At 38.4% G+C, this 25,726-nt stretch overlaps 1 protein-coding gene across 2 annotated transcripts in view; it reads right to left on the bottom strand.

The window, feature by feature from the left end:
• The window catches only part of slc4a8 (solute carrier family 4 member 8), a 57,138-nt gene that overhangs the window by 22,230 nt on the left and 9,182 nt on the right, over nt 1-25,726 (bottom strand). For both annotated transcript variants that reach the window (XM_038288079.1, XM_038288080.1), the window contains exons 2-5: nt 15,058-15,139; nt 10,092-10,244; nt 9,703-9,838; nt 3,901-4,061 (exon numbers count right to left, since the gene is read on the bottom strand). In XM_038288079.1, coding sequence (XP_038144007.1) covers nt 3,901-4,061; nt 9,703-9,838; nt 10,092-10,244; nt 15,058-15,139 — 532 coding nt within the window. The remainder of the gene's footprint in view (nt 1-3,900; nt 4,062-9,702; nt 9,839-10,091; nt 10,245-15,057; nt 15,140-25,726) is intronic.

Here is a 25,726-nt window from a genome sequence, read left to right as displayed (position 1 = left end):
GTCCCTTGAATGTATTATTTTGCATGATCCAGAGAGAGCATATTAGAAAAAAAATAAATAAATAAGAGTGGGTTTTACCTCTGTTTACCTCTGCACAATTCTATATCTTCAGAAGAAAACACAGGATAAATCCACATATTATAGACTATATTTGGTTAAACAGACACTGTCTTAGTAGCAGGTAAATTTAAATGCAATCCTTTTCAAAGTGGAAAAAGTCCTAATTCCACATTCATCAGAGCCAGTTATGATTTAAATATTGATAAACAGCATCTAGAGCATGTAGTGCTTATAAGATTTGTATTAATGTAGCAAGAAATGCTGCTGTTCTCTTTAAAATAAATGAGCCCTGAAGCTCACATTAAGCATAAAAAAGAGCATGCATATTTTTGCAAAGGACCAATGAAACCGAAGAATAGTGTCCCTACCAAAGTTGAAATCAAACCTACGCCCTTGATGCATTACAATACTGCTGTCGATACATTATGTGGAAATAAATATGTGCTTTTAAATCCCTTGGTACAGTGCCAGTTTGTTGATTCTCATTTCTACAGCTCTACTAACATTTCTCATGTCTCCCTCTTCCACACTTGATATGTGACTACCGTATATGACTCTTCATTGATACATTTTAATTTTGGCTGGAGACTGTTTCCCACAGGAGATGATGATTCTTAATTAACTTGACCGCATTTACATATCTCTGTATTCTCTATATAATCTTATTTATATTTGACAGTTTCAGAGATTACTAATGAATTACAACTAAGTTCAAGCTTCTATACAGTTAAACATTGGAGGTTGCAAAAATCATGAAATTTGACACATTTGTTTCATTAGGCTTCTCTAGTTGCTATGTTAAACCAAAATTCTCATATGTCTGTCTCTAGTTCTAGACTGAGAACAGACAACATGCCATAGAAGCCAAATTGGTGCTGCCTAAATATAAGATCATATTTCATTAGCTTTTCTTTATGTCTCCTTTTCCCTTCAAGCTTAGTTCTTTAGTCAGCACAAGAGTGTACATTAATTGGGTTGCTTTGACAGCCAATAAGGGGTTCTCTAGCTCAAATTTCTGTGCTGTAACTGAATGGATCCTGTATAAAGATAATGAGCTGGCCTAAGTGATACCTAGTGCCTTGTTAATAAGGCACTAGGTATCACTGTTCACTGTCACTGTCTTATTAACAGTCTTGTTAATAAGAGGAACAGCAGTGCAACACAATAAATAAATAAATAATAAGGGAAAACCTGCACAGAGAAAATAAAGAAGGTTTTAAGGTTACAGGATAATGTCTGCAAACATTATTTAAACAAAAAATGTCACATGTTTTAACAAAGATTGGTGGTTACTCTATTTGTTTCCCCATTTCTACATGTAGCTTGAAGCATTGCAATAAAATATATATTTAAAAAAATGTTTTATCTGTTCAAAATGAGTTTAAAATATGCATACAAAGGATGAACCCATGAATAATGAATAACCTAAGGCTTTACCTTGGCATTAAAATGAATGCTCTAATGAGTGGCGGTAACATGCTTGGATAACTCAACTCTTAATTTTACGATTTTAACATGAAGGACATGAAATCCCAGGGGTTTCTCTTACGGAATGAATAAAATCTGAAGCCTGAGAAATTTTTACGACAAAGTTTTTCAAGAAAGAAAAAGTTGTGAAGAATTGCTGTGTTGTATCTGCATGCGTGGACGATTCAGGCTGTTTCATTCACATATCTGCCTCTGTGGGGACCTGTTATTGATATTGAGTACCTCCTCCCTTAGCTTTAAATTTAAGGCTAATTCCCTAACAATGAAAATGATAGATTATACTGATAGTTACTGCAGCCAATTTCTGCTAGGGAGAGAGTATAAGTTGTGGTTTTGCTGCTACAGCAGAAATAGACTCAGTAATAAAGCTACAGCTTAAAGGAATAGTACACCCAAAACATGATTAGCCTTCATTTTCTACTCACCCCCATGCTGAACAAAACTCTGGAGAACTTTTTTGATATCTCAAATGCATCTGGAGATCTGGGAGGCTTCTTGCTGTCTGCTGACATTCAAATAATGGAGGTCTATGGCGCCCGAGACAGAAAGGTCCACAAAAGTCCACAAAAACGTGTCAATATTCCTCCATACTGCTCGTCCAATGTAATCCAAGTGTCCTGAGTGGGTAGTATCCAGAATTTACTCGAAACGAAGTCATTTAGAACGTTTTAGAGCCTAAACAGTAGTGTATAGGATTTCCTAATAGCGCCCCCATGCGCGCTCACGATTCTACGGAAGCCGGCAGACCAAACCGCAAGAAAGTGCGCATTCAGCGTCTGCTCTGCCGATAATGCAAGCGTAGAAGAAGAAATGTGCTGTTTACCTGTGCAAAGAAAGAAACAACGAAAGAAAAATGTCTGAGGACTTCAGTATTGAGGAAGAGCATGAGTTCTTTGCCGAGCTGAATGCGCTGGTTTGGTCTGCCGGCTTCCGTAGAATCGTGAGCGCGCATGGGGGCGCTATTAGGAAATCCTATACACTACTGTTTAGGCTCTAAAACATTCTAAATGACTTCGTTTCGAGTAAATTATGGACGCTACCCACTCAGGACACTTGGATTACATTGGACGAGCAGTATGGAGGAATATTGACACGTTTTTGTGGACTTTTGTGGACCTTTCTGTCTCGGGCGCCATAGACCTCCATTATTTGAATGTCAGCAGACAGCAAGAAGCCTCCCAGATCTCCAGATGCATTTGAGATATCAAAAAAGTACTCCAGAGTTTTGTTCAGCATGGGGGTGAGTAGAAAATGAAGGCTAATCATGTTTTGGGTGTACTATTCCTTTAACCCATTCGATTATCTTAGCAGAGCTATCTGGTTATTTGAATTGTTTCGTAAACCCACCACAAAAATGGAGGCCTCTTTTCTCCTTTTGCAAGATGATTTTATTATGACTTGTTTAAACAGAACTTTATCAAAGAGTAGGACCAATGTTGTAGTGCACTAAAAATATTGCTTTTCAGTCATAAGTCATGTTTCCTTTTTTGTGATCTAAAAAGTGTAATATGTGTTAACCAGAACAGCTGCTCTGAAAATTTCTGTACAAAAAAACTGAGTTTATGTAAATAAGGATAAAAGGCGAAAAAGTTACAGATTCAAACAAAAAGCTGCAAATGCTACATAATGCCATGGGTGATATGCTACTTAACCTTTTTAAACTAAATTAATTAAATAGGATAACAGGTAGGCAGTTCATACTTGTGATTTCAATTCAATAAAATGTTTAGGTAATGAGCAATGGACATCAAGCAGTTCAGTTTTTTACCTTTATGAACAAACATTGGTTAAAGAAATGTCGAATTATACAAAACTTCAAAGTTGATTTTCTGTTCAACGGATTTTGATGTCCTGTTGAATGTACTAGTTTATGGTAAAAAAAACAAACTTTAAATTTTTATTTCAGTATAATTATATAAAGAATTAACATTGTTTTATACCTTCAGTCACATTTAAATAAGAAATTAACCTATGTGAAAGTAGGGTTATATATATATCTTGTTTACAGTTTTTAGCAGTTCAGAACTTGGGTGATGTAAGGACTTCACTGTATCTCAATGCATGTATGAACACTGGAGAATATTTACATAATTTAAAATGACCTAGATGATTTATGAATTTATAAAATGCAGTAAATTGGACTTTGCCTGAGACAAAAAGGTTTATATAAATAATCACTATTTTTATGAAAGGAATGTGTGAGAAAGGTATGTCAGAACTGTTGTTGACCATTTTCACTTTAACAGACTTCTTGCAATGCTTTCATAAATAAATGTTTAGCTTAAGCTTTACAACTTAGATTGTTTATACAGCATTCTGATACTGACTTACACAGAAAAATAAGTTTCTCACCTGCTATTTCCTCAATGGAGTCGGCCCGCATGTCCAGCAGAACGCTACCGTTGATGATGCAGCTCCGGAGCTCAAACAAGCTGTGAAGGGAGAGTGTAGCCACATAAGGCTTGCTCCACCTCTCTCCACCATCCTCCACATCTTCTTCAAACTTTAACCACCTGCAACATAACATAACAGAATATAATGTTTACATTGCTCATGTTTGTTCTTTAAAAAACTACCGTATTTTCACAACCATAAGACGCACCGTACTAAAAGGCGCAGCCTCAGTTATGTGTGCCATCACTGTATTTAGAACACACATTGGGCTTACCGGACTATAGGGCACGGGTTTTATATACAGGTGCATGTCCTCTACTACGTTTAAATACCTCTACTGCGTATTTAAAAATAGAGCGGGAGCAAAACTGAGTATGACTTTGCTTTATTCATGTTTTTATTACAAAGTATTAATCAAACCTGGGAGCTGGCCGTGAGACAGACACATCGCTGATGACACAGAGCGCTGTGATCACTCCTCTGAAACTGTTTATTGACGCATAAATTAACTTAAAATGCAGAAATCTGCCGGCAGAATGTGTTCGCTTTTATTATCCTGGTGCTCTTTGATTAAAAAAAATAAAAAAAATAAAAATAAACATATTCCATCCAGGGTTGGAGGTTGTTTACCCACAAAGCACACCCCCTGAACCCATCTGCAAAAACCCTACCTCCCCATCCCTTCCTGGAGCCTGATACCCGCTACCTCACCAGGGGCCCGGACGGTCGAAAATTTTTCAAAGTGTGCCGTGGAGAGTAGGTCACAGGAGGGGTAGCCCCTAGCTACGTAATACCATGGAGGGATTTTGGTTTTTGTTGGCCCCTGTCTATTTCAGCAGGATAGTAGGAGAGTGGCTTTCGAAGAGCCGGTTTGGAGAAATGACGAGTCACGGACCAGGCGGGTCTTACACGCTCACTCTCCCCTGATCGATTGGCGAACGCGGCCTGCCATTGGAGGGACTCCTTCGGCCCCCGGCTTTGTATGGACGGCTTCTCCAACCTGCAGGCTCGACTGCTAAGCCCCGTCGGATGAGGACGCTGCGCTGGCACCCGTCCACGAACGGCGGCCTCCCCTTTGGGAAGGGAGACCGAGACGCCCCGTCAGACCAAGCGGTCCTCGACTGGAGCTCCGCCAGCGGTCCTACGCTCCGCGTGACAGGGGCAGGCCGTCCCCGGCGGCGACCTCCAGAGAGCAACACTGTTTCTCACGCCCTCCCAAGCCGAACCTAGACGGGAGGAGGAGCAGCAAAAGCAGGCAGGCGGCGGCCCCATTCCCGGGTCTCCGTCTTCCGACCGAGCGGATCCGGCCTCCCACCCAGCCCCCCAGCAAGCGCCTAGAGTTCGCGGCTCCGGTTCGGAAATTTTTCTAAGTCCCACCGCTGTATCAGGGGTCCCTGACATTTTTCTAAGTCCCACCGCTGTACCAGGGGTCCCTGACATTTTTTTAAGTCCCACCGCTGTACCAGGGGTCCCTTTGGGAAGCGAGACCAAGACGCCCCGTCAGACCCAGCGGTCCTCGACTGGAGCTCCTCCGCTTCGAGTAGCAGCGGCAGACTGTCCCCGGCGGAGACCTCCAGAGAGCAGCAGCATTTCTCATGCCCTCCGAAACCGAACCTAGAAGCGAGGAGGAGCAGCGAAAGCAGGCGGGCGGCGGGCCCCATTCCCGGGTCTCCGTCTTCCGGCCGAGTGGCTCCGGCCTCCACCCAGCCCCCCAGCAAGCGCCTAGAGTTCGCAGCCCAGGGGCCCTGCTGGGCCCCCGGGTTACCGATCGCTCCCAGCTCCCGGTTCTCCGCGGGAAAGGGAGGCTACCTGGTTGATCCTGCCAGTAGCTTTTGCTTGTCTCAAAGATTAAGCCATGCAAGTGTAAGTACACACGGACTGTACAGTGAAACTGCGAATGGCTCATTAAATCAGTTATGGTTCCTTTGATTGCTCCACCTTTACTTGGATAACTGTGGCAATTCTAGAGCTAATACATGCAAACGAGCGCTGACCCCCCGGGGATGCGTGCATTTATCAGATCCAAACCCGCCCTGGCCGCTTTGGTGACTCTAGATAACCTCGAGCTGATCGCTGGCCCTCCGTGGCGGCGACGTTTCTTTTGAATGTCTGCCCTATCAACTTTTGATGGTACGCTACGTGCCTACCATGGTGACCACGGGTAACGGGGAATCAGGGTTCAATTCCGGAGAGGGAGCCTGAGAAACGGCTACCACATCCAAGAAAGGCAACAGGTGCGCAAATTATCCACTTCTGACTCGGGGAGGTAGTGACGAGAAATAACAAGACAGGACTCTTTGGAGGTTCTGTAATTGGAATGAGTACACTTTAAATCCTTTAACGAGGATCCATTGGAGGGCAAGTCTGGTGCCAGCAGCCACGGTAATTCCAGCTCCAATATTGATCTTAAAGTTGCTGCAGTCAAAAAGCTCGTTGTTGGATCTCGGGATCAATTGACGGTCCGCCACGAGGCGAGCCACCGTCTGTCCCAGCCCCTGCCTCTCGGCGCCCCCTCGATGCTCTTAGCTGAGTGTCCCGCTGGGGCCTGAAGCGTTTACTTTGAAAAAATTAAAGTGTTCAAAGCAAGCCCGGTCGCCTGAATACCGCAGCTAGGAATAATGGAATAGAACTCCGGTTCTTTTTAGTGGGTTCTCTGAACTGGGGCCATGATTAAGAGGGACGGTGGGGGGCATTCGTATTGTGCCGCTAGAGGTAAAATTCTTGGACCGCAAGACGGATGAAAGCGAAAGCATTTGCCAAGAATGTTTTCATTAATCAAGAACGAAAGTCGGAGGTTCGAAGAGGATCAGATACCATCGTAGTTCCAACCATAAACAATGCCAACTAGCGATCCGGCGGCATTATTCCCATGACCCGCCGGGCAGCGTCCGGGAAACCAAAGTCTTTGGGTTCCGGGGGGAGTATGGTTGCAAAGCTGAAACTTAAAGGAATTGACGGAAGGGCACCACCAGGAGTGGAGCCTGCAGCTTAATTTTACTCAACACGAGAAACCTCACCCGGCCCGGACACGGAAAGGATTGACAGATTGATAGCTCTTTCTCGATTCTGTGGGTGGTGGTGCATGGCCGTTCTTAGTTGGTGGAGCGATTTATCTGTTAATTCCGATAACGAACGAGACTCCGGCATGCTAACTAGTTACGCGGCCCCGTGCGGTCGGCGTCCAACTTCTTAGAGGGACAAGTGGCGTTCAGCCACAGGAGATTGAGCAATAACAGGTCTGTGACGCCCTTAGATGTCCGGGGCTGCACGCGCACCACACTGAGTGGATCAGCGTGTGTCTACCCTTCGCCGAGAGGAGTGGGTAACCCGCTGAACCCCACTCGTGATAGGGATTGGGGATTGCAATTATTTCCCATGAACGAGGAATTCCCAGTAAGCATGGGTCATAAGCTACCGATTGGATGGTTTAGTGAGGTTCTCGGATCGGCCCTGCCGGGGTCGGCAACGGCCCTCGCCGGGAAAAGTACAACTTTTCAGACAGTAAATGAACATTTCCATTCCATAGAATGCAGCAGTTACTAAATGTAAACAGAGTGGCAGAGCCAAGGTGTTTGTGAGAAAGATGTAGTAAATAATTTCGTATAAACTAAATCCAGACCAAGTATTGAGTGGAATTGCTTTATATAACATAGAAATACTTTTCAATAGACCAAAATTGATGAGTAGAAAATAATTTTAATGTAATCTAATATTTTAATTATCTGAGAACTCAATGTTGAGTTTTTTTATCTATTACCCATAACCAATAAAAATAACAAAAATAGATATTAATTTGAGGGTAATTAATTATTTTTTGACTAGATTCAATGAAATAAATAATAAACTAAACAAGATTATCTTTGATTCAGATATACCAATACACAATTAAAAGTTAAACTAACAATGGTGCAGAGGCACAGCTCAAGCACAATAATGGTTATCTTCTACTTCTGCAGCTGTTTGTTTATACCAGCAGAGTCAGAAGCAGTGGTTATTTCTGCATAACTTATTCTTAGTTTTTTTTTGTGCCTCTTTTGTCGTTTTCAGCTAAAAAGCTGTTAATTCATTACAAATACTTGATGCTCATATTGTCAATGTTTTATTTATATACAAAGTTACCTGAATTCAAAATACATTTAACTGAATTAGAATTTGTCTATATTACATATAATAGGTGCATAGAGGTAACATTTGTAACAAAATTGCACTATAAAATCCAACTTGTGTACATAGAAAATCCTATACAGCATATTTGGATACTTTAAAGCGATAACATTTAATGTATACATAAGTTAATGTGCTGAGATGGAAACTTGATTTCAGCTTGTTCTGGTGAAAACTGGACTCTTAAAGATTTTTTCTACTGCTATGTACACTTCCCATTTATGGAGAATGATGGACAATGATGAAATTAGGTGCTAAGATGGAGCAGTTTAAGTGAAAAGTTGTTTTTTGTTGCTGTACCCGTTAAACATGTTACATTGCAGAATATCATGAACATTTGTATGTGCATGTTATAAGACTACAGGTTTACTTATTATTCTCTCATACAAAAAAATGTAATAATTACACTCCATTGTACATCAGATTATTTGATTGATATTTGATGTTCCTAACACTGTACCTCACTCCCAATCTGCAAGTTTACTGGTAAGTCCTTGAAATTCTAAAAGTAGAATAAGAGATAGATCTTTTAGTTATCGGGCTCCTAGTTTCCATCTCCTAGTTTCAGTCTGTGGGACAGACTGTCAAATTTTAACACTCGGCTTTAAACTTTCCTTTTTATTGCTGTTTTTTTTTTACATTGGGCCCTTGATTTTACGTTATTACATCATATTCTACTCACCCATATGAGTTTTGTGTCATTTGGAGCGGTTCAGAAGATATTCCGTTAGGTTATACCCAAGTAACGTCTTCCTATGGGCAGTCGACTTGAAGGCACAAACGAAACTGTTCATAATTTATTCTTTATGGTACAGCAGCATTCATAACATGTATGAGAATCACTGTCCCCCAGACATCCGTGGTTATATTTTTCATATCTATATGTTTTAAAAACAAAGTGCCGTGTAATGTAAAAAAAACAGTGTTCTCCTTTAAAGTGGCTGAGGTTATTCTGGTTCTGCAGCAACAATTAAGTCTCCAGTATGTCTTTTACAAAGCAAAAACATCAGGATCAGTACTTCTGTCTCTCTTTTTCTGGAGTTTTTTTTTTTTTCTGAAAAAGTAAAAGTTGTCCCCAATGCTAAAGCAACATGAATGTTCAGTATGACGAATCGTTGCAAAGTTGATAACACAATTCAATTAGGTAAATTTCTGTCATTGTATGTTTTGGGGGGTTTTTTGGACGGGAAAAGTGCCAGACCTGATTTTCAAAAGAGAAAAACCTTGAAAACAAAAAATCCTGGGATTAAAGAAAAACAAATATATGCTTGCAAAGCTAAAATGACATTACTGTATAAGTCCAATTGTTTCAACTTCCTTAAGCTCATGTCTTTTTAATCTTGAAATGTCTTTAGTGAAGAGATAAGTTCAGTACCAGCAGCTTACTATCAGGACGGATTGATAGTGTTCCGTGGTTATGTCAGGGTTTGTTTAAGTATCCTCGTTTTTGTATGACTCATCTTCAGCAACCCAAGAAATGATTCCCTAAGGTCTAGAAATAATACTTGTAAATTTGTTTATCTCATTATTCCAGCCCTGCTGCCGGACATCCAGTGAGATGATTTACTGTCTGGTTTGTTTTCATCTGCCCCTGACCTGGCTGTTTCCTTCCACTCTGCATCTTTGCCATCCTTCACACAGATCTCATCCAACTCGGTGAACAGCTCATGGGAAACGTGCTCAGCATCCTCCTCTGCACCCAGGATGAACTGGACCCGCTGGGATGGTGTGTCTAATGGAGACACAGGTTGTGAGAGAAGCAGGGAGAGGTGAAGAGTTGTTTACTTATGTCCTTACTTATGTTTGCAGCAACTGTATGTTCACTTTTACACACAAACAGAAATCCATCCTGCAGATTGGTTCCTGTTCCAAGGTTAGTCTCTGTTCATTAGTAGCCTGTCCGTTTTACCTCACGTGTAGTTGTTATACAACAAAAGGGTTAACAAGATCTTTATACTGATGGGTTTTGTGGACTGGTGTGTTACCATGACTGCTGGCAGCTGCCTCACTTTCCTCGCTTTGCTGTGTCGTGATGCTTCCTGCCCTTTTATCTTTCTTACGGTGGCAGGATCCATGGGGTCTATGATGCCGATGGCTCTGTCTGGGCATCCGAACTCCCACAAACAGAGTCCTGTGTCCTGAGGAGAGACGTGAAGATTTTCTAAATGTGAAGAGTACTTCATGCTATCATTACAAACAGCCAAAAGCCAAGCAGTGAAAACAGCAAACAAGTGGAAGGTTGTTTTAATTAGATGGGACCAAAACAATTTTTGGGAGAAAATCATCAGCTTATATTAACTAGAACACATCAACCCAGTGCAAAATGGTTGTGGCAGCATTATGCTGAGGGGATCCTTTTTTTTAACAGGGGAAGTCGGTCAGAGTTGATCAATGTCATGATTAAACTCAGGACAACGTTGGTGCAAAAAACATAAACCTAATACCTCGCTTTAAAACATACAAGAATTCCACTATTATACTGAAATATTTGACTGGAATATTGTTAATGTAATAATCAACAGCAACTCTGGAGGTAAATAAACTAACTTGAGAATCTTAAGGTAAATGGGGAATCATTTTTTGTAACTAGCGCTGAAAAAGTGGGAATTAGAATCTGTCTTTATGCTTGCACTCATTTTAAATTGTTTAATAATATGGTTTTGTATACAATTTGTAAAAGACATGAGCTTTAAATGTTGATATGTAAATAGAGATTAACTAATTCGGGTTTTGTAAAACCATTACCTATTCTAAATATTCAGACATCAGTGTAGCAGATCCATAATATGTGCTGTAGATCTTTTAGTGCAGATTATGGAAGCTGAAATGTGTTTTTCTTCCTCTATTTACATGAAAAAAAATGACACAAATGATATTAAACATTAAATTTAAACAAGCACAAAACATCTATAAAAAAATAAAAGAAAACTTTAACAATTTATAACAAACAGAGGAATGCATGTGCTTCACATAATCTCAAAACATGGCTGCTGAATTAACAAAACAATCATCGTATGCAAGCATCCAGCAGCCGATGTGGATACAAGAAAAGAATGCAAGAATTTCTACATCTTATTTCCAGTGAAGTATTATGTATATTGATTACCAGTAAATTACCGGTAATCAAGTAATTCTTTGAATTACCAGTAAAGAACTACTCTTTCTCTGGGGTTAGAAGGGGCTCCTAAAGACCAATGTTTGTGTGCTCCTGTAAACTCAAAGTTGTTGAGGATGAATTTCATTTCATAAGTCATTCTCCTTTACATTATGATTTGAGGAGGTTTTTTTGTTGTTGTTTAAGGTGATTCACCAGAAAAATCCTAATGCATTTAAAGAGGAACATTTTGTTTTAACTAAATTTATCAAAGCGCTTAGCAACTGAAACACAGACTTTAGTGATTCACTTTTCTTATGTAATTTAGTTTGGTAAAAGTCTTGATGATCATCTTTCTTTTTTTGTGTCTGGTAGTTGCATAATTTCTTATAAGCCTACACAGGCTTGTTACCAAGTAATGGGGTATGATGTTTTAGTAGAATGTTTGATATTTTTTATTTGGTTACAATAAATTAAAGAATCACAAAAAATAAATGCAAATTTGAAAAGGCTATCCTGTATTTAGGTAGAGATGTGCTCAAGTCTGTTTCTGAGTCATAATTAGTTATTAGCACTATCTACTCTAATATTCAAAATGAAACAAAGAACATGCCTTTAAAGTGAAAAAAAATACATATTTGATTTTTAATAAAAACATATAAAACTGTCCTTAAAACTCATCAGTCAATCAGTTTTACATCTGCATCAGCTCTATTTGTGCCATTATTTAACTGTGGGCTGGGCCACCTAAAATCATTCCAAGGCTATAAATAGCCCACAGATCACACTCTAAACACCAATGGTTTAGTTTAAAACCTGATTATATTTCAGAATGGCCTGGGAAGAGCTGAATACAACTGCATGCCACACTTTTGAGATTTTTATATAGATAATATTTTATATATCTTTCACTTTGTTTTGGTCTAACACTTAAAATCCCTATAGAAGAAAGAGGAGTTTGTGGCTGTAAAGGAACAACAGGACTGACTGAATTTGTCCGTGGACCCATTTTGTACAAATCTATAAAGTAAAGTGATTGTGAAGGAGCATTTTTTAAAACTCAAACTGAACTGAATGAAGGAGTGGGATCAAGAGCAAGAGACAAAGTGTCCTGCATGTGTGAATTAGCTCTAATGGTAGATCTAAGATGCAGCTGAGTCAACAAATTAACCTAAGAAAATATATCTCTTTGCTGTTATGTTTACATACATGCTTCAGCTATCTCCAGATATATTTTTGGGGGGTTCGCTTATTTGAATTAGCTCTCCATGATTCATATAGGTAAACAGAACAAGATTGGCTACCCAACAGACCCTGAACATTTGAAGGACTGAAAGTGACAGGAAAGCCAGCTGAGCTTTAGGTGTTTGACTGAAGCTGGATGCTGCCAACTATAAATACTATCAGTGGATTTAACTTAAATGCAATGTGCTGAAACACTGATCACCTAAATGTGACGCTTATTTAAACTTCAAAGAAAAAACCCTTAAAAAAAGAAAAAGTAAGGGAAAGAATTTTAATACCTTCCATGTCAGGTTTGTATCAGTTTCTATAACTATGAAAGGCTGATACTCAAATAATAAATGAATTGAATAATGCAATCTTTTAGGCTTTTATTAAACTATTAAACATCTGTTTTAATAGTTTAATGGAGATTCAGGTACATCACAATCTAGATTCAAATAGATTCAAATAGTAAGCCAAAAAGAGTGTAGGTTTTAGAGATGTTATGAAATAAATAAATGTAATAAAAAACACAATAGAATTGGTTAACAACAGTTGTCAAAAATAGAAATGGAAAGAAACAACATATGGACTAACCATATTGAGGACCTAGTATACCAAAGGGCACATATACAGCAAAAAAGAGAGACGCAAAAAAAAAAATGTTTTAGTGATTTATTAGAACTTTAAGTACTACATAATGTAGTGGTACATGTCCTTGCTCCTGCAAAAGCAGAAACCAGTATGGCTATCTGTTTGGGATGATTGGGATTAATTAATTGTAGACTTCTGCTAACAATTAGTTTTCGGACAGAGCATCAGAATTTTTTCTTTTTACTTCTTAAGCATCTATGAAAATGAAATAGCATCATGAAGCAGTACTAAATGCTGCATCCAAACAAGAAGTGCCTTGGCTCATTCCAGTCAGGGCTGTTCCATTACAGTATGAGACCTTTGGAGGCTTTCCCTCTGCTTGTGTCTATTTTTGTCACAAATCAAAAACATGCTCAGCATCAGCTTTTGCAAACACCAGCTCCCTTTTGGCCCTGACCAGGACTATGCATCTACAGAAAATGGATGGATCAATGATCTGGCCCTATGATTCTGTTGATTTGTCCTGTTCGCTTTTTGTAATTCTGTTTTATTTTTCTGTGGTTTATGCCTTTCATTGTGGTGCATTTCCTTAATGTTTGAAGTATTTAATTTATCAAGGTTTATAAAACAATTTAAGAACAATCAGATGTTATTTGGGTGTACAGTCAGTGAAGTAAGTTACACTAATAGCAACCATTTCTTGAAAGTTAGCATAAATACAATGTCAAATTCTGCATTTTCTAAAATATATATGGGGGAACAGGCCTTACATTCCTGTTGTCCTATTTATATATATATATATATATATATATATATATATATATATATATATATATATATATATATATATATATATATATATATATATATATATATATATATATATATATATAAGATTATTTTACGACTTCGCCGCTCAGACCTCAGCAGTATACATTAGTGCGTATGTTTCTCCCCAGGCCTGAAACTGGTGGTGGATTGGACCCAGATGAAGTTGGTTCAGTCCATAGACTGCTGGTTGGCCAGATTATCTGCTGAGCTGCATTGGTGAGATCCAGTAGACTGCGTAAGTTGATTCTAGTACTTCACTCAGGACCCGGAAGATAGATGTCCAGCTTGGAAAAACACAGGTTTGCATGAAATTATCCATGGTGAGCAAGCAGGAAGCGAGAGTGGAGAGGAAAAGAAATCCCCTTTAGGAAGAAACCTCTGGCAGAGCCAGGCTGAACATGGCAGTCTTCTGCTCGACCGACTGAGATGTGACGGGGAATGCAGTAAAAGTCCAGGTGGATTACACTCTGATAGGGATGAGGTTAAAAAAGCACCATGGAAAATCCAGATGGAGCTTAGCTACAATAGCGGAGAAGAGGATTGAGGTGGATTGAATCGGAGCCATCTGAGTCAAAATCAGACATAGCACAACCACTGCTTGCGCTGGCTAGGTAGCAGGCTGAGTCGTGGATTTGAAGAGTTTTTAAGATGAACTCTGGATGCTGAAAGGGCTTTGTGGAGCTATGGTTCAAAGATGATTGGTTTGCGTCAGAGGCAGAGAGCATCTGATGATGAGGGCAAGTAATTTGGTTTCTTCAGTTGAACTTCGGCCTAGGCCTCATTTATGCATATACATGCATGAAAAACATTCCTAAATAAACAAACTCATTGAGACTATGCTACAGGTGGAGGTGACAGATTGTTTGGCTCAAGTGCTTTCAGCTGAGTCTCAATAGGAAACAAGGATGATAAATCCTGCTTTCTGTTCTAAACAATGTGACATTACTCAACTACATATATCTCTGAGTATCAAAAAAATGTTTTAAGTCTAAGAAACTAAAAATAACAAAAGTTCAAATATGGCTTTCTTTTTCTTCATGGGAAAAAATTATTTTCATGGGCATGAACACGCTTTTATATGTATCTTTATTTATAGTCATAAAATCATATGCTGGAGGGATCAAAAAGAGAAACCAATGCAAATTGTTCTGAAAAGACAACCAGATATATAAAACTGATACAATTTTCTAAATGTGTATTTTTCTCACCTTCTAGCTCCTCTTTCTCGTAATGAACATTCATCACAGAGCTGGTCCCTCCCTGGTCCACTACCACATCCTCATCAGGTCTCTGGCAGATACACACACACAGACACGCAGGCAGAAAACAGATCAGTTAACATCACAGTTCATTTTTGTTCCTGTTTTGGAGCAGATTACACCATTCTTTACAACAGGATGTCTTCAGTATACAGTGAACACTATTTTGGGTTTTCAAAATGGTAACTACATTCTTGCCAGTATTCTTGAAAAATACCCTGAAAAGTCAATAATATTTTGAGTTGAATCAGAATCAATTCCCTTCTTTATCTGTGGAATATTTTAAGATTATTCAGATTACATGCAGTGACTGCATCTGCATTTAGGTCCGACCTTGGACTGGATCTTTCTAAAAAATGCAGAGCTCTTCTGATCCTAACCATTCCACTGCGGCCATGGATACATACTCAGGGCTGCCGTCCTGCTAGAAGGCAAAGCGCCATCACTGTTTCAGATCTTTGCCAGCCTTTACCACATCTTCAAGAAGTGGGGAAGCAGCGCAGTCGCCCCATATGGGGTGCGCTCAGCATGTTCTGAAAACAGCACAACTCAGCTATGTTTGAAATTTAACATTATTTTGTTGCTCTTCTTTTTTAATCACATTTGCATTTCTAATTTCCTTTTGACATTGTCTAAAAGGAAATTAGAAATGAAAAGAAACATTAAAAAAATGTTAAGTATGTATGAGGTATAGGTGAATACTGACTTCTCCAGCCTATAGGTCAGAATTGGTAGCTCTTCTTATGACTCAGTAACCACGAATTAGCTCTCAGCCTTTAAAAGGTTGATGATTCTAGAACAATCTCCCCATATTTAGCTGAAATCATCTTTGCATTAAACTTGAACAGCCTTGTTGACCTTCTACCAACACCATATGTCCCAATGGCATGGTGTATTCAGGGTAAATATAAAAATTTTTTAATTAAATAAAAACATTATTCAATGCATTATTTAATTTACTCTCCATTAAGCAGTTTTGTGTAACATTGTGTAGGCTGATGTCTTATAACATAAAATACACAACATACCCCTAACTTTATGGTTGTAATGTATCAGAATGTGAAAGGGTTCAAGGGTATGAATATCTTTTAAGTTATTAAATGCCTGGAGGTTTTCTGACACGATTTGATTTAAGTCTTTCAAATAAAAGAAAGTTTGCAGATAATCCAGGCTCTGAGTTTCTTGTATAGACATATATTATTACACGTCAAGCGGCAATTAACACCAAGAGCACACAAAAAGATGCCGTCCGGAGGCATTAGGATGAGTTATTTGAGGAATGGACAGGACTCTGCTATCCAGGGTCATATAAATCAAATTACTAGAGTGCTGCATCCTTCAGTTGGACTTCTATTGGCAAACTGCTACTGGACCTTACTGCAGATGGTTTAACTATCACAGATAAAAATGCTGCAGCCTTCTCTTGATCTGTGGTGTTTGTTGTCCAATGTAATTTCATAGGTCTTATGACCAAAAGGGTATAATGTTATAAAAACTTCTAAGGGAAGTAACAGTATAACTGCACAATGTTTTTTTATTTCTCTGCATGAATGCGTAAAAATAGTTAATGCTTAACTTCTAGTTTGAAGTGACTGCATGCATACACTGTGTGCAGAATTATTAGGCAGGTTAATTTTTGAGGATTATTTTTATTATTGGGCCACAATTGTGTCCTCAATCAACCCAAAAGACTCCTTAATATCAAAGTCTAATATTTTTGGAAGTTTATATGTTTTTTCTGTTTTGTTTTTTAGATTTGGCCGTTTTATGAGGAGGTCTGTGTGTGCAGGTAAAAATTACTGTGCAGAATTATTAGGCAATGTAATAAAAGCCAAATATAAACCCATCTCACTTGTTTATTTTCACCAGGTAAACCAATATAATAACTCAAAATTCAGAAATAAACATTTGCAACATTCAAAAACTAAAAAACAAACAAATCAGTGACCAATATAGCCACCTTTCTTCACCATGACGCTCAAAAGCCTTCCATCCATAGATTCTGTCAGTGTCTTGATCTGTTTGCGATCCACATTGTGTGCAGCAGCCACCACAGCGTCCCAGACACTGTTCAGAGAGGTGGACCATTTTCCCTTCCTGTAGATCTCACATTTCATGAAGGACCACAGGTTCTCGATGGGGTTCAGATCAGGTGAACAAGGGGGCCATGTCATTATTTTTCTCCTTTTAGACTTCTCTGGCCAGCCATGCTGTGGTGTATTTTGATGCGTGTGATGGAGCATTGTCCTGCATGAATAACATGTTTTTCTTGAATGATGGCGAATTCTTCTTGTACCACTGTTTGAAGATGTCTTCCAGAAATTGGCAGTAGGTCTGGGAGTTGATCTGGACTCCTTCATTAACCTGAAAAGGTTCCACAAGCTCATCTTTGATGATACCAGCCCATACCAGTACCCCACCTCCACCTTGCATGCGTCTGAGTCGATAAGGAACTTGCTGCCCTTTACTGATCCAGCCTGGTGCCCATCCATCTGGCCCATCAAGACTCACTCTCATTTCATCAGACCTGGAGAAATCAGCCTTCAGATATTTCTTGGCCCATTGTTTGCGTTTTGTCTTGTGTCTCTTGTTCAAAGGTGGCCTTTTTTCAGCTTTCCTTACCTTGTCCAGGTCCCTGAGTATTGAGCACCTTGTGCTTCTCGGCACTCCAGACATGTTGCAGCTCTGAAATATGGCACAACTGGTGGCTAATTGCTTCCTGGCAGCTTCACGCTTGATCCTTCTCAATTCATGGGGAGTTACTTTGCGTCTTCTTTTTTTAACACGCTTCTTGCGTCCCTGTTGGCTATTTGCCAACTGCTGCACCCCTCTGAAAGACATCGGACAATTTTTGACCCTTCAGAGTCTGTCAGATCTCTTTTTTGACCCATTTGCCAAAGGAAAGGAAGTTGCCTAATAATTAAGCACACCTTATATAGGGTGTTGATGTCATTAGGCTACACCCCTTCTCATTACAGAGATGCTCACCACATGATTTACTTAAATCGTACTTGGCCTCCAAGCCTATACAGCTTGGAGTAGGACAAAATGCATGAAAAGGATCATGTGGTCGAAATACTCATTTGCCTAATAATTCTGCACACAGTGTACTGTTACAACTGTAAGAAGCAGCTAGAGCTGTTACAAGTAGTCACCAAAAAAAGTAAGCAAAAATAGACCTGAATGTCAAATAGTTAATAAAGCAGTATCTTGTGGTCTTTGGCTATTCTTTGACTGCAGCTAGATCACTGAAATGGAAAGACTGCAAGTTGTACAGGTCCAGTCAACAAACCCAGGACTGCAGGCTCACAGCAGCTCATGACTTCACAGCTGATCTGATTTTTATCCTCTAACACAGACTATATTGAGTCTTTATTGAGACTATATTGAGTTTATTGAGTCTTGTGTCTCTGCATAGAATGCCCTGACATCCTCTTGTACAAAAAGACATTCATCAGTTTCCTTGAAAATAATCATTCCACAGTAAAAGGTAAAAAGAAAACTTTAAATAAGTGTATTAAGTATGTTTGGTATTTTATTTTGTTTAGCTCTGTATGTAATTATTGGTCAAGTTCAGTAGAAGCTAACAACGTTTCTTTTTGTTACTGCATGAAAGACTTCCATTATTTAGACCTCATTATTTAATGTTTTATACATCGTTAAAATGGGTGCATGCTTACAGTCAATTAATCTAAAATTGTGTCAAAACCACATGAATCATGAAATGTAGGGTTAACTGAGAATATATTTTTAACTAAATGAAAAACTTTTGTAACTTTGCTTTAAACTTGTTTAAATTGTCTTTTGTTAAATGGAACCTTTGACTGCGTTACTGTGGCTCTGTGGGAAGAGTAATCCTCTTGCAGTCTTTGTCTTTTCTGTAATATTTGCAGCAATGCAAAACTAGGAGGAATTTTAATTCCATCCCACCATCTCATCCAGTAATGCAAAAACACCAACAGCATGAGTTGCTGAGTCGGAGTTCCTGTTGCTTAATTACGGAAAGCAATAACACCTTAAAACCTCTCAGAACCTGGCATGGATCCATTCTGGGCTCTCTAAATTACATCTTGATGCTATGTTGTTTTTTTTACAACACAGACTTCTTCCAGCTTCTTCCTCTGTAGTTGTTTTAGGGACATCCGATACCTCTTTACATGCCGAACTGCTTATATCCTAAATTTTTCATGGTGTGTTTAAATACACGTCTTATTTAGATTATTTGATTTTGTGGCCATACAAATGGTGGATAAATTTTTTTCACTCTGAATATGTTTTTTTTTTTTTTTTAACAGTGTCCTGTCTGGCAATGTGGCAATAAGAATAATTGTCAACAGATTTTACTTTCACAAGTGTAGCAGTAGGGCTATCGCCAAAGAGTTCTGCTTGTTTTATGCATATAAATTGCTTTAATATAATTATGCATGGAGTTTTACAGATTATATGGACACTGCAATGTAAGTAGAAAAGAAGAGGAAAAACAGAAAAAAGGACAAAAGATTAAAGAAATAGGAGATAAAAGGGAGATAATTGGATAATTATACCCATCCCCTACATAACGAATTTCAGTTCCTACCCTCTGGTTCCCGTTTTAGATACCCTCCAGTTCGGACCAACAGATACAAACACTCCTTTATTCCCTTTGCTCTTCAGCTGCTAAACTCTACGAGGAAAAGCAGATAGCCATATGTTGCATGCATTCAGGTCTATGCTCTCATTTGCACATATTTATTGACTTTTTATTATTTTTTACATTTCTGTCTCTTTTATCCACCTTACTTTTATCTTTTTTTAAATATTTATGTGTCTCTTGTCCTTCTTTTATTTTTTATCTGTGATTTGTGAAATGTGAACATGTGTGTGAAAGGTGTACTACTACTGCACAAAATTGCCCATACTGGGACAAATAAAAGCTACTGAACTGAACTGCAAAGAGATATAAAAAGAACAGCACAACCAACAGACATGGTACGAGACATACAATAAAGTAACACCTAGATACTATCGCTGAAGTAGTATTATTTAATCTGACATGTACTCTGTGTTACCTGAAGATAATAATCTCACTCTGAATATGTTTGAATCCATTCAAGGGATTTTGTTCATGTAAACATAGCTATTGTTGTTAGCACTGTTGCCTGGTTCTAGTCCTGGTTTTAAATCCCTGTCTAAGGTTTTTTTCTGAATTAGAGGAGAAATCGGCTCTGTGAGAGCCACCAAAGGTCTGAAAAAGGAAATGGCTAGAAAGAAAACTTTGTAATTAGCTATGTTTTTTTTATTTTGAATATTATTTCCAGGTATGGTGATTTGTTGGCTTGAGCGATTCCCGTAGGTTTACAAACTGTTGTTTATAGAAACAACGTTGTTCTTGATTTTTGTGTGGGGTCCGCCTGTGGGGTTCATCAATATTCCATCAGGTGTTTGTTATCCTGAATTGGATGGCTTCATTTACTTTGGCCCCCTTTGTACATTTTTGGAATACTTTTCCATGGAATTTTTAACTATTTCTATGTATTTTAAATGCTAAATATTTATTGATTCCTTTCTGGTTCCCGATACTGTCAAGATGTCGCTGGCAGAAACAGCTTTCCTTTTAGAAATATTGATATGCGAAAACATGGCAGGATCCTCAATGTTAATTTGTGCATAAAGTATATTATTGATCTATATATGTTAATCAAAAGATTTTTGTTTTTCTTTTGAACATTCCTGCTAACACAAACACATATTATTTGTAAAATGTAAAAGAAAAAAAAAAGATTAAAGGTCCCAGGAACTCCACCTAATTTGCAGGCACTTTCCATCTGGAGCTGCTTTTCTGCTTTCTTTCTCATACTCAAAGCACCATATAAGTACATGGGGATTTCATTTTCGTTCCATGATTGAGCATCAGTATCCCAAGAGAGTTATTCCTTTTAAAGAATAAAGTTACTTAATTAGAAATGCATACTTCTGGCCAAACTGATTCTGATTTGTGGTTTTGTGCAGATGATGAAAGTGTAACAGCAGAAGAAGAATTACAGCTCTGGACAGTGTAATAAATTTGAACTAATTCTACTTCCACGTGGTGTGCATGCATCAAAATACAGACAGTACAGCAGTAAATCCTTTGGGAAAGTACTACCACACAAGCCCTCTTGCACAATAAATTATTTTTTTCTGTGATGTAATAAAGTCTTGGAAGTTATTTCAGATGTTGGACCTTTGCCATGATCTCATTCTTCAGTAATGTTTTGAGTTTAGGTTTTCTGCCTTCTGCTTAGTTTTTTTCAGTGTTAGGCTATTTTGGAGTATTTCAGATAAAGCACCCAAAGCAGGATTAGAGATTCTTTGAGGTTAAACACTGTTAGAACTGCCACTGAGCCCTTTATATCATAGAGAAGGAATTTTGGGCCCCTCTAATTGCAAAGTTATTTCAATCAGCCCATTGGAGGATTTTAAAGCAAGGATGGCTGGTTTGAGGTCATGCAACAAGTGTCAGATATTTTCCTTTAGCATTTCCCACAAGACACCATTCATAGTTGCATCAGTTATGACAAGTTGTCCAGGTCTTGAAGCAGCAAAGCAGCCTAGACCATCCCATTACCACCACCATATTTGACTGATGCTGCGAGTTTTATATCAGTTAAATCAAGATTCGAAACTTCCAGAATGATTTCCCAAGCATATACAGTATATTATATCTGTATTTGTGGGCTTTTTTTGAGCGAAGTACACGTTTTGTTATCGTCGGTGTGCGTTGAGTTGTTCTGCACCAAGGCCTTGGAGTATTACTTATGTCAAAATGTAATTGTCTTTCTTTTATATCTAAAGGTCAGCAGACGATCATGAGTTCCTCAAGGAGTCAAATAGTTATGAGCTTAATAATGGTAAATCATGGCTTTGATTTAACTATTAAGCAGTTAACTATTAAGGGCAGTTAAATTCAAGGTGACAAGTGAAGAAAATTCAGCCAATCAATCAATACCGGTAGCTTTATAAGGAGAAAAACTTGACATTGTTGATGAAGAGGACTGATTGGTGATAAATTAAACTGTTTGTAATATTATTTTAGTACATTTCTAGCTAATCTTTCCTTTTAATGAAGCACCATGATTATTTGGAAAGGAACACATCTGCCCCTCAGGTTACAATGCAAAAAAAAATTCTGGGAATGTCTAAAATGTGATAAGGCAGAGATGCAAAAACAGTGCAGCAACTATCTTGCAATAAATCTTTTCTTTATATGTTATCTATGGGAAAGATTTAAACTTTAAACCTAGATTAAGGAAAAAAATTGCATTTCTGACTTTCTAGTTTTACCAACTAGTCAAAACTCTCTCTACTCTGAAGTTGTAGTCCAGATCCTGTCTCAAAAACATGGTACGTTATCTGCAGCTGTGCTGGTAAATATGGGTTCTGTGTAGTGTATTTTCAATCAAGCTGGAGGCATTAGAACCAGAGCCATACCAAATTATACAGGCACTCTGCAAGAGCGAGCAGATAAAAACACAACTCTAAAAGCTTTATCCCACAGTGAGTGGCAGACTGTTCGATGAGATCAATTTGGATTGATCTGGTCTAAAAACAAACCAGAGAGGCGGGGACATGACATGCTATAAAAATATCCAACATAAATTCATGCTCAAGTTTTGCACTGATATGTCATGAAAGAAAGACTTTCCATCAATTCATAGTATGTAAAGTGTGTAATTTTGAAAAAGAGCTGTATTTAACCGCAGATATTAGTTATGTTATACTGGTCACAGCTCAGTAATAGCACCTTTATATTGGCACAGCCGTGCAGTTGAGTGTCTTTTTAACAGGTTATTGGTTCCCTGTCATTCACATCTCACCTCCCTTGTGTCACATTAAGTGCTTAAGCTAATTGACAGCCTACATTGCACTTCTAAGTTTTTGTTTTTGTGCTGCTGAGCACATCTGTGAACCCTTAAAGCTTGCAGGGAAAACGATCTGTGTGTTGCCCCCCAGTTCCATAACCTGGCAACCATTTATTTTCTCTCTTGTCCTCCGGCTAGGTATCAGGAACAGCTTTTGGATAAGGTTTATGACTCATACAGATTAGTGCCTCTGCAGCACAGAACTCCCCCAGTGCTAGACCCAAAATGTCTGCATGTCCTTGAGGTTCTGCCCTTTATGGAGATAACCAGCTGTGGCACATGTAGACAGGAGCAGCTTGCTTATTACGTGCTATACAGAGGAATTAAGGAATTAAAGATGAACTCAAATTGTTTAAACGTAAGAAAAGGGCATTCTCATAAAAAGCTAAAATATTTTCGAAGATCTTACCAGTAAATCACATGCAAATTTTGATAGGTGTTGCCCTCCAGATGTTTTTAAACCACCAGCTCCTTGGTTTTTGTAGTCTTTTTTGAATATTATTCAGCTTTTATTGGTCTTAATTAGAATATTGTGATTAAAGAAAGGAATTTAACAATTTTATTTAGACAAGTGCAAATGTTCTTCTGTGTAAAGTTTTAATTTATCCTTTAAATATAATGGACAGCAGTCCGGATCCAAACCCACCTGCTGCCTAATACGGACCCAACCGGATATAAAACATTTATAAATTACTGCTTGTTATCTGACGGCAGTGACTACTTCATTTGCGCCGCTTCTCCTCTTAACATGGTAAAGCCCTCCGGAGCATCCAGGACCGGGCTACACGTGATACAAATTAGCCAATGAGCTGTGTCAGTCTGGGTTGCTGCTGCAAGCTACTTTTAGACACAGCAGGCAAACCTGCGGCAAGCCAGGCGGTGGGAAAGAAGGAGAAGACAATGAGAAAAAGAAAACAGAGAAAGTGCTGGAAGAACCGCAGTGAACTACTGAAAGAAAAGTTAAATGGTGTGCTCAAAGATGATCTTGCAAATTTTGAGTATGTTTGGCACAACCAGCTGCTGTGAAGCAGGATTCTCCACCATGAACATAATCAAAAATAAATATTTATCCAGGCTCACGAATGAGCACCTTGATATGTGCTTGAGAATGGCTTTGTCACCATTCAAACCCAGTTTTAAAAGCCTTGCAGGGCAGCCTAAAACCCACTTCTCTCATTAAACCATAAAAAATAAAGACAAAAACAAACGGTCAGTTTAGGTGTTTTATTAAATATGTGAATCAGGAAATTGTCTATATACGAATGATTGTTGTTCTCTCTTTTAAAAAATGCTTTAGATTTTAAAATGGAAAAATGTTCTATTTTTTTTCTATTTTTTATTTTAAAAGTCAATGTATAACATGGATGCATAAACACTGCATTGTACTTCAGTATTAAGTTCTGTTTACAGTAACGGATTATAATTAAAAATGTCTGCGGACCTTTACTGGTTGTTGTTGTTGACTGGTCGCTGATTTTTAACTGTAATGCTGTACACTTTGGAGGATTGATCGTAATAAACAAACCTTTCATTTCAATTAAACATATTCAGATTTAGGAATGCATTATTCCTGTAAACTGTGTATCTCTTTATCATGCATTCCCATCTCAGTAAGTTGTTTGAGGTCTAATTTTCTTACATTAAAACACAATCTATTATGGATTTTTTTTTGGGATTTTGTATTCCAAAAGCCTAACACAAAGGAGTGCACAAACTGAAAAGAAAATGTTCCATCATTTCAATCGGTTCTCTTGAAAAAAAAAACTGGAAAAGTATTGAGTGCATTTGGATTAGTCCGCTTTATTCTACAGTCGCATCTCTGTTCCTCCATCATTCTTCCCAAGGACAAATGCAGCTGTTCTGAGAACATTATAGATGAATTTTCTGTGATAAATCTGTGGAGAACTTTAAAGAAGGGTTGGGTTATGAAAAAATGTACCAAGCTTTGGACATATAACCGTGAGCTGGTTATCATGTGATGATGAAACATTTGAAAACCCATCAACAGGAACACCTAAATTGCCAGGCTGGGCAAGGAAACCATTTTCAGAGGAGTAGCAAAAAATACACACAGAATGTCTGGAGGAGCTGCAGAGATTCATAGTTCTGGTTGGAGAATCTTTTAGCAGACAACTGTAAGTTGGGCACCCCATAAACTTGTCTGTTAGAGAAGAGTGGCAAGAAGAAGGCCATCGGTGGAAGGAGAAGAAACGTGAAAACAGTGTTCAGGTAAGATGAGGCCCAAAAGGAATGCAAAACTATTAAGGAGGTGGAAAAAACTAGCACTGCATCATGCAGAACACACTATCATGGCCCCATGGACATCAGACATAGACAGTTGTCAGAGTTGATTGCTGATTAAAGCTAAATAAGGGACAGTCCTCTAAGAAACCTGACCAATGTTGTAAAAGACTCCAGATTGGGGATAGAGTTACAAATCTGAGCAGAACAATGATCTAAAACATTCAGACAGTGCTACATTAGAATGGTTCAGATAAAAAGATCTATGGCTGTTAGAATGAGCCATTCAAAGCAGAGACATTGATTTAAATTAGAAACTGTAATAGGATTTGAAAATTTGAATAAAACATTTAGTTTGTTCATTTAACATGCCAAAATGTGAATATTTTTGCATAAATTAAAACTAACGCAAAGCTAACTTATTTTTGCTTGCTGCATCTTTAGTGCCACAACAATAACTCAGCATCTTCTGATGTCTCAGCATGTGGGAGCCAAAA

This window comes from Cyprinodon tularosa, unplaced genomic scaffold (assembly GCF_016077235.1).
Source record: "Cyprinodon tularosa strain WSP-4 unplaced genomic scaffold, ASM1607723v1 ctg248, whole genome shotgun sequence".
Lineage (NCBI taxonomy): Eukaryota > Metazoa > Chordata > Actinopteri > Cyprinodontiformes > Cyprinodontidae > Cyprinodon > Cyprinodon tularosa.
This window is presented reverse-complemented; position numbering and strand designations above follow the sequence as displayed.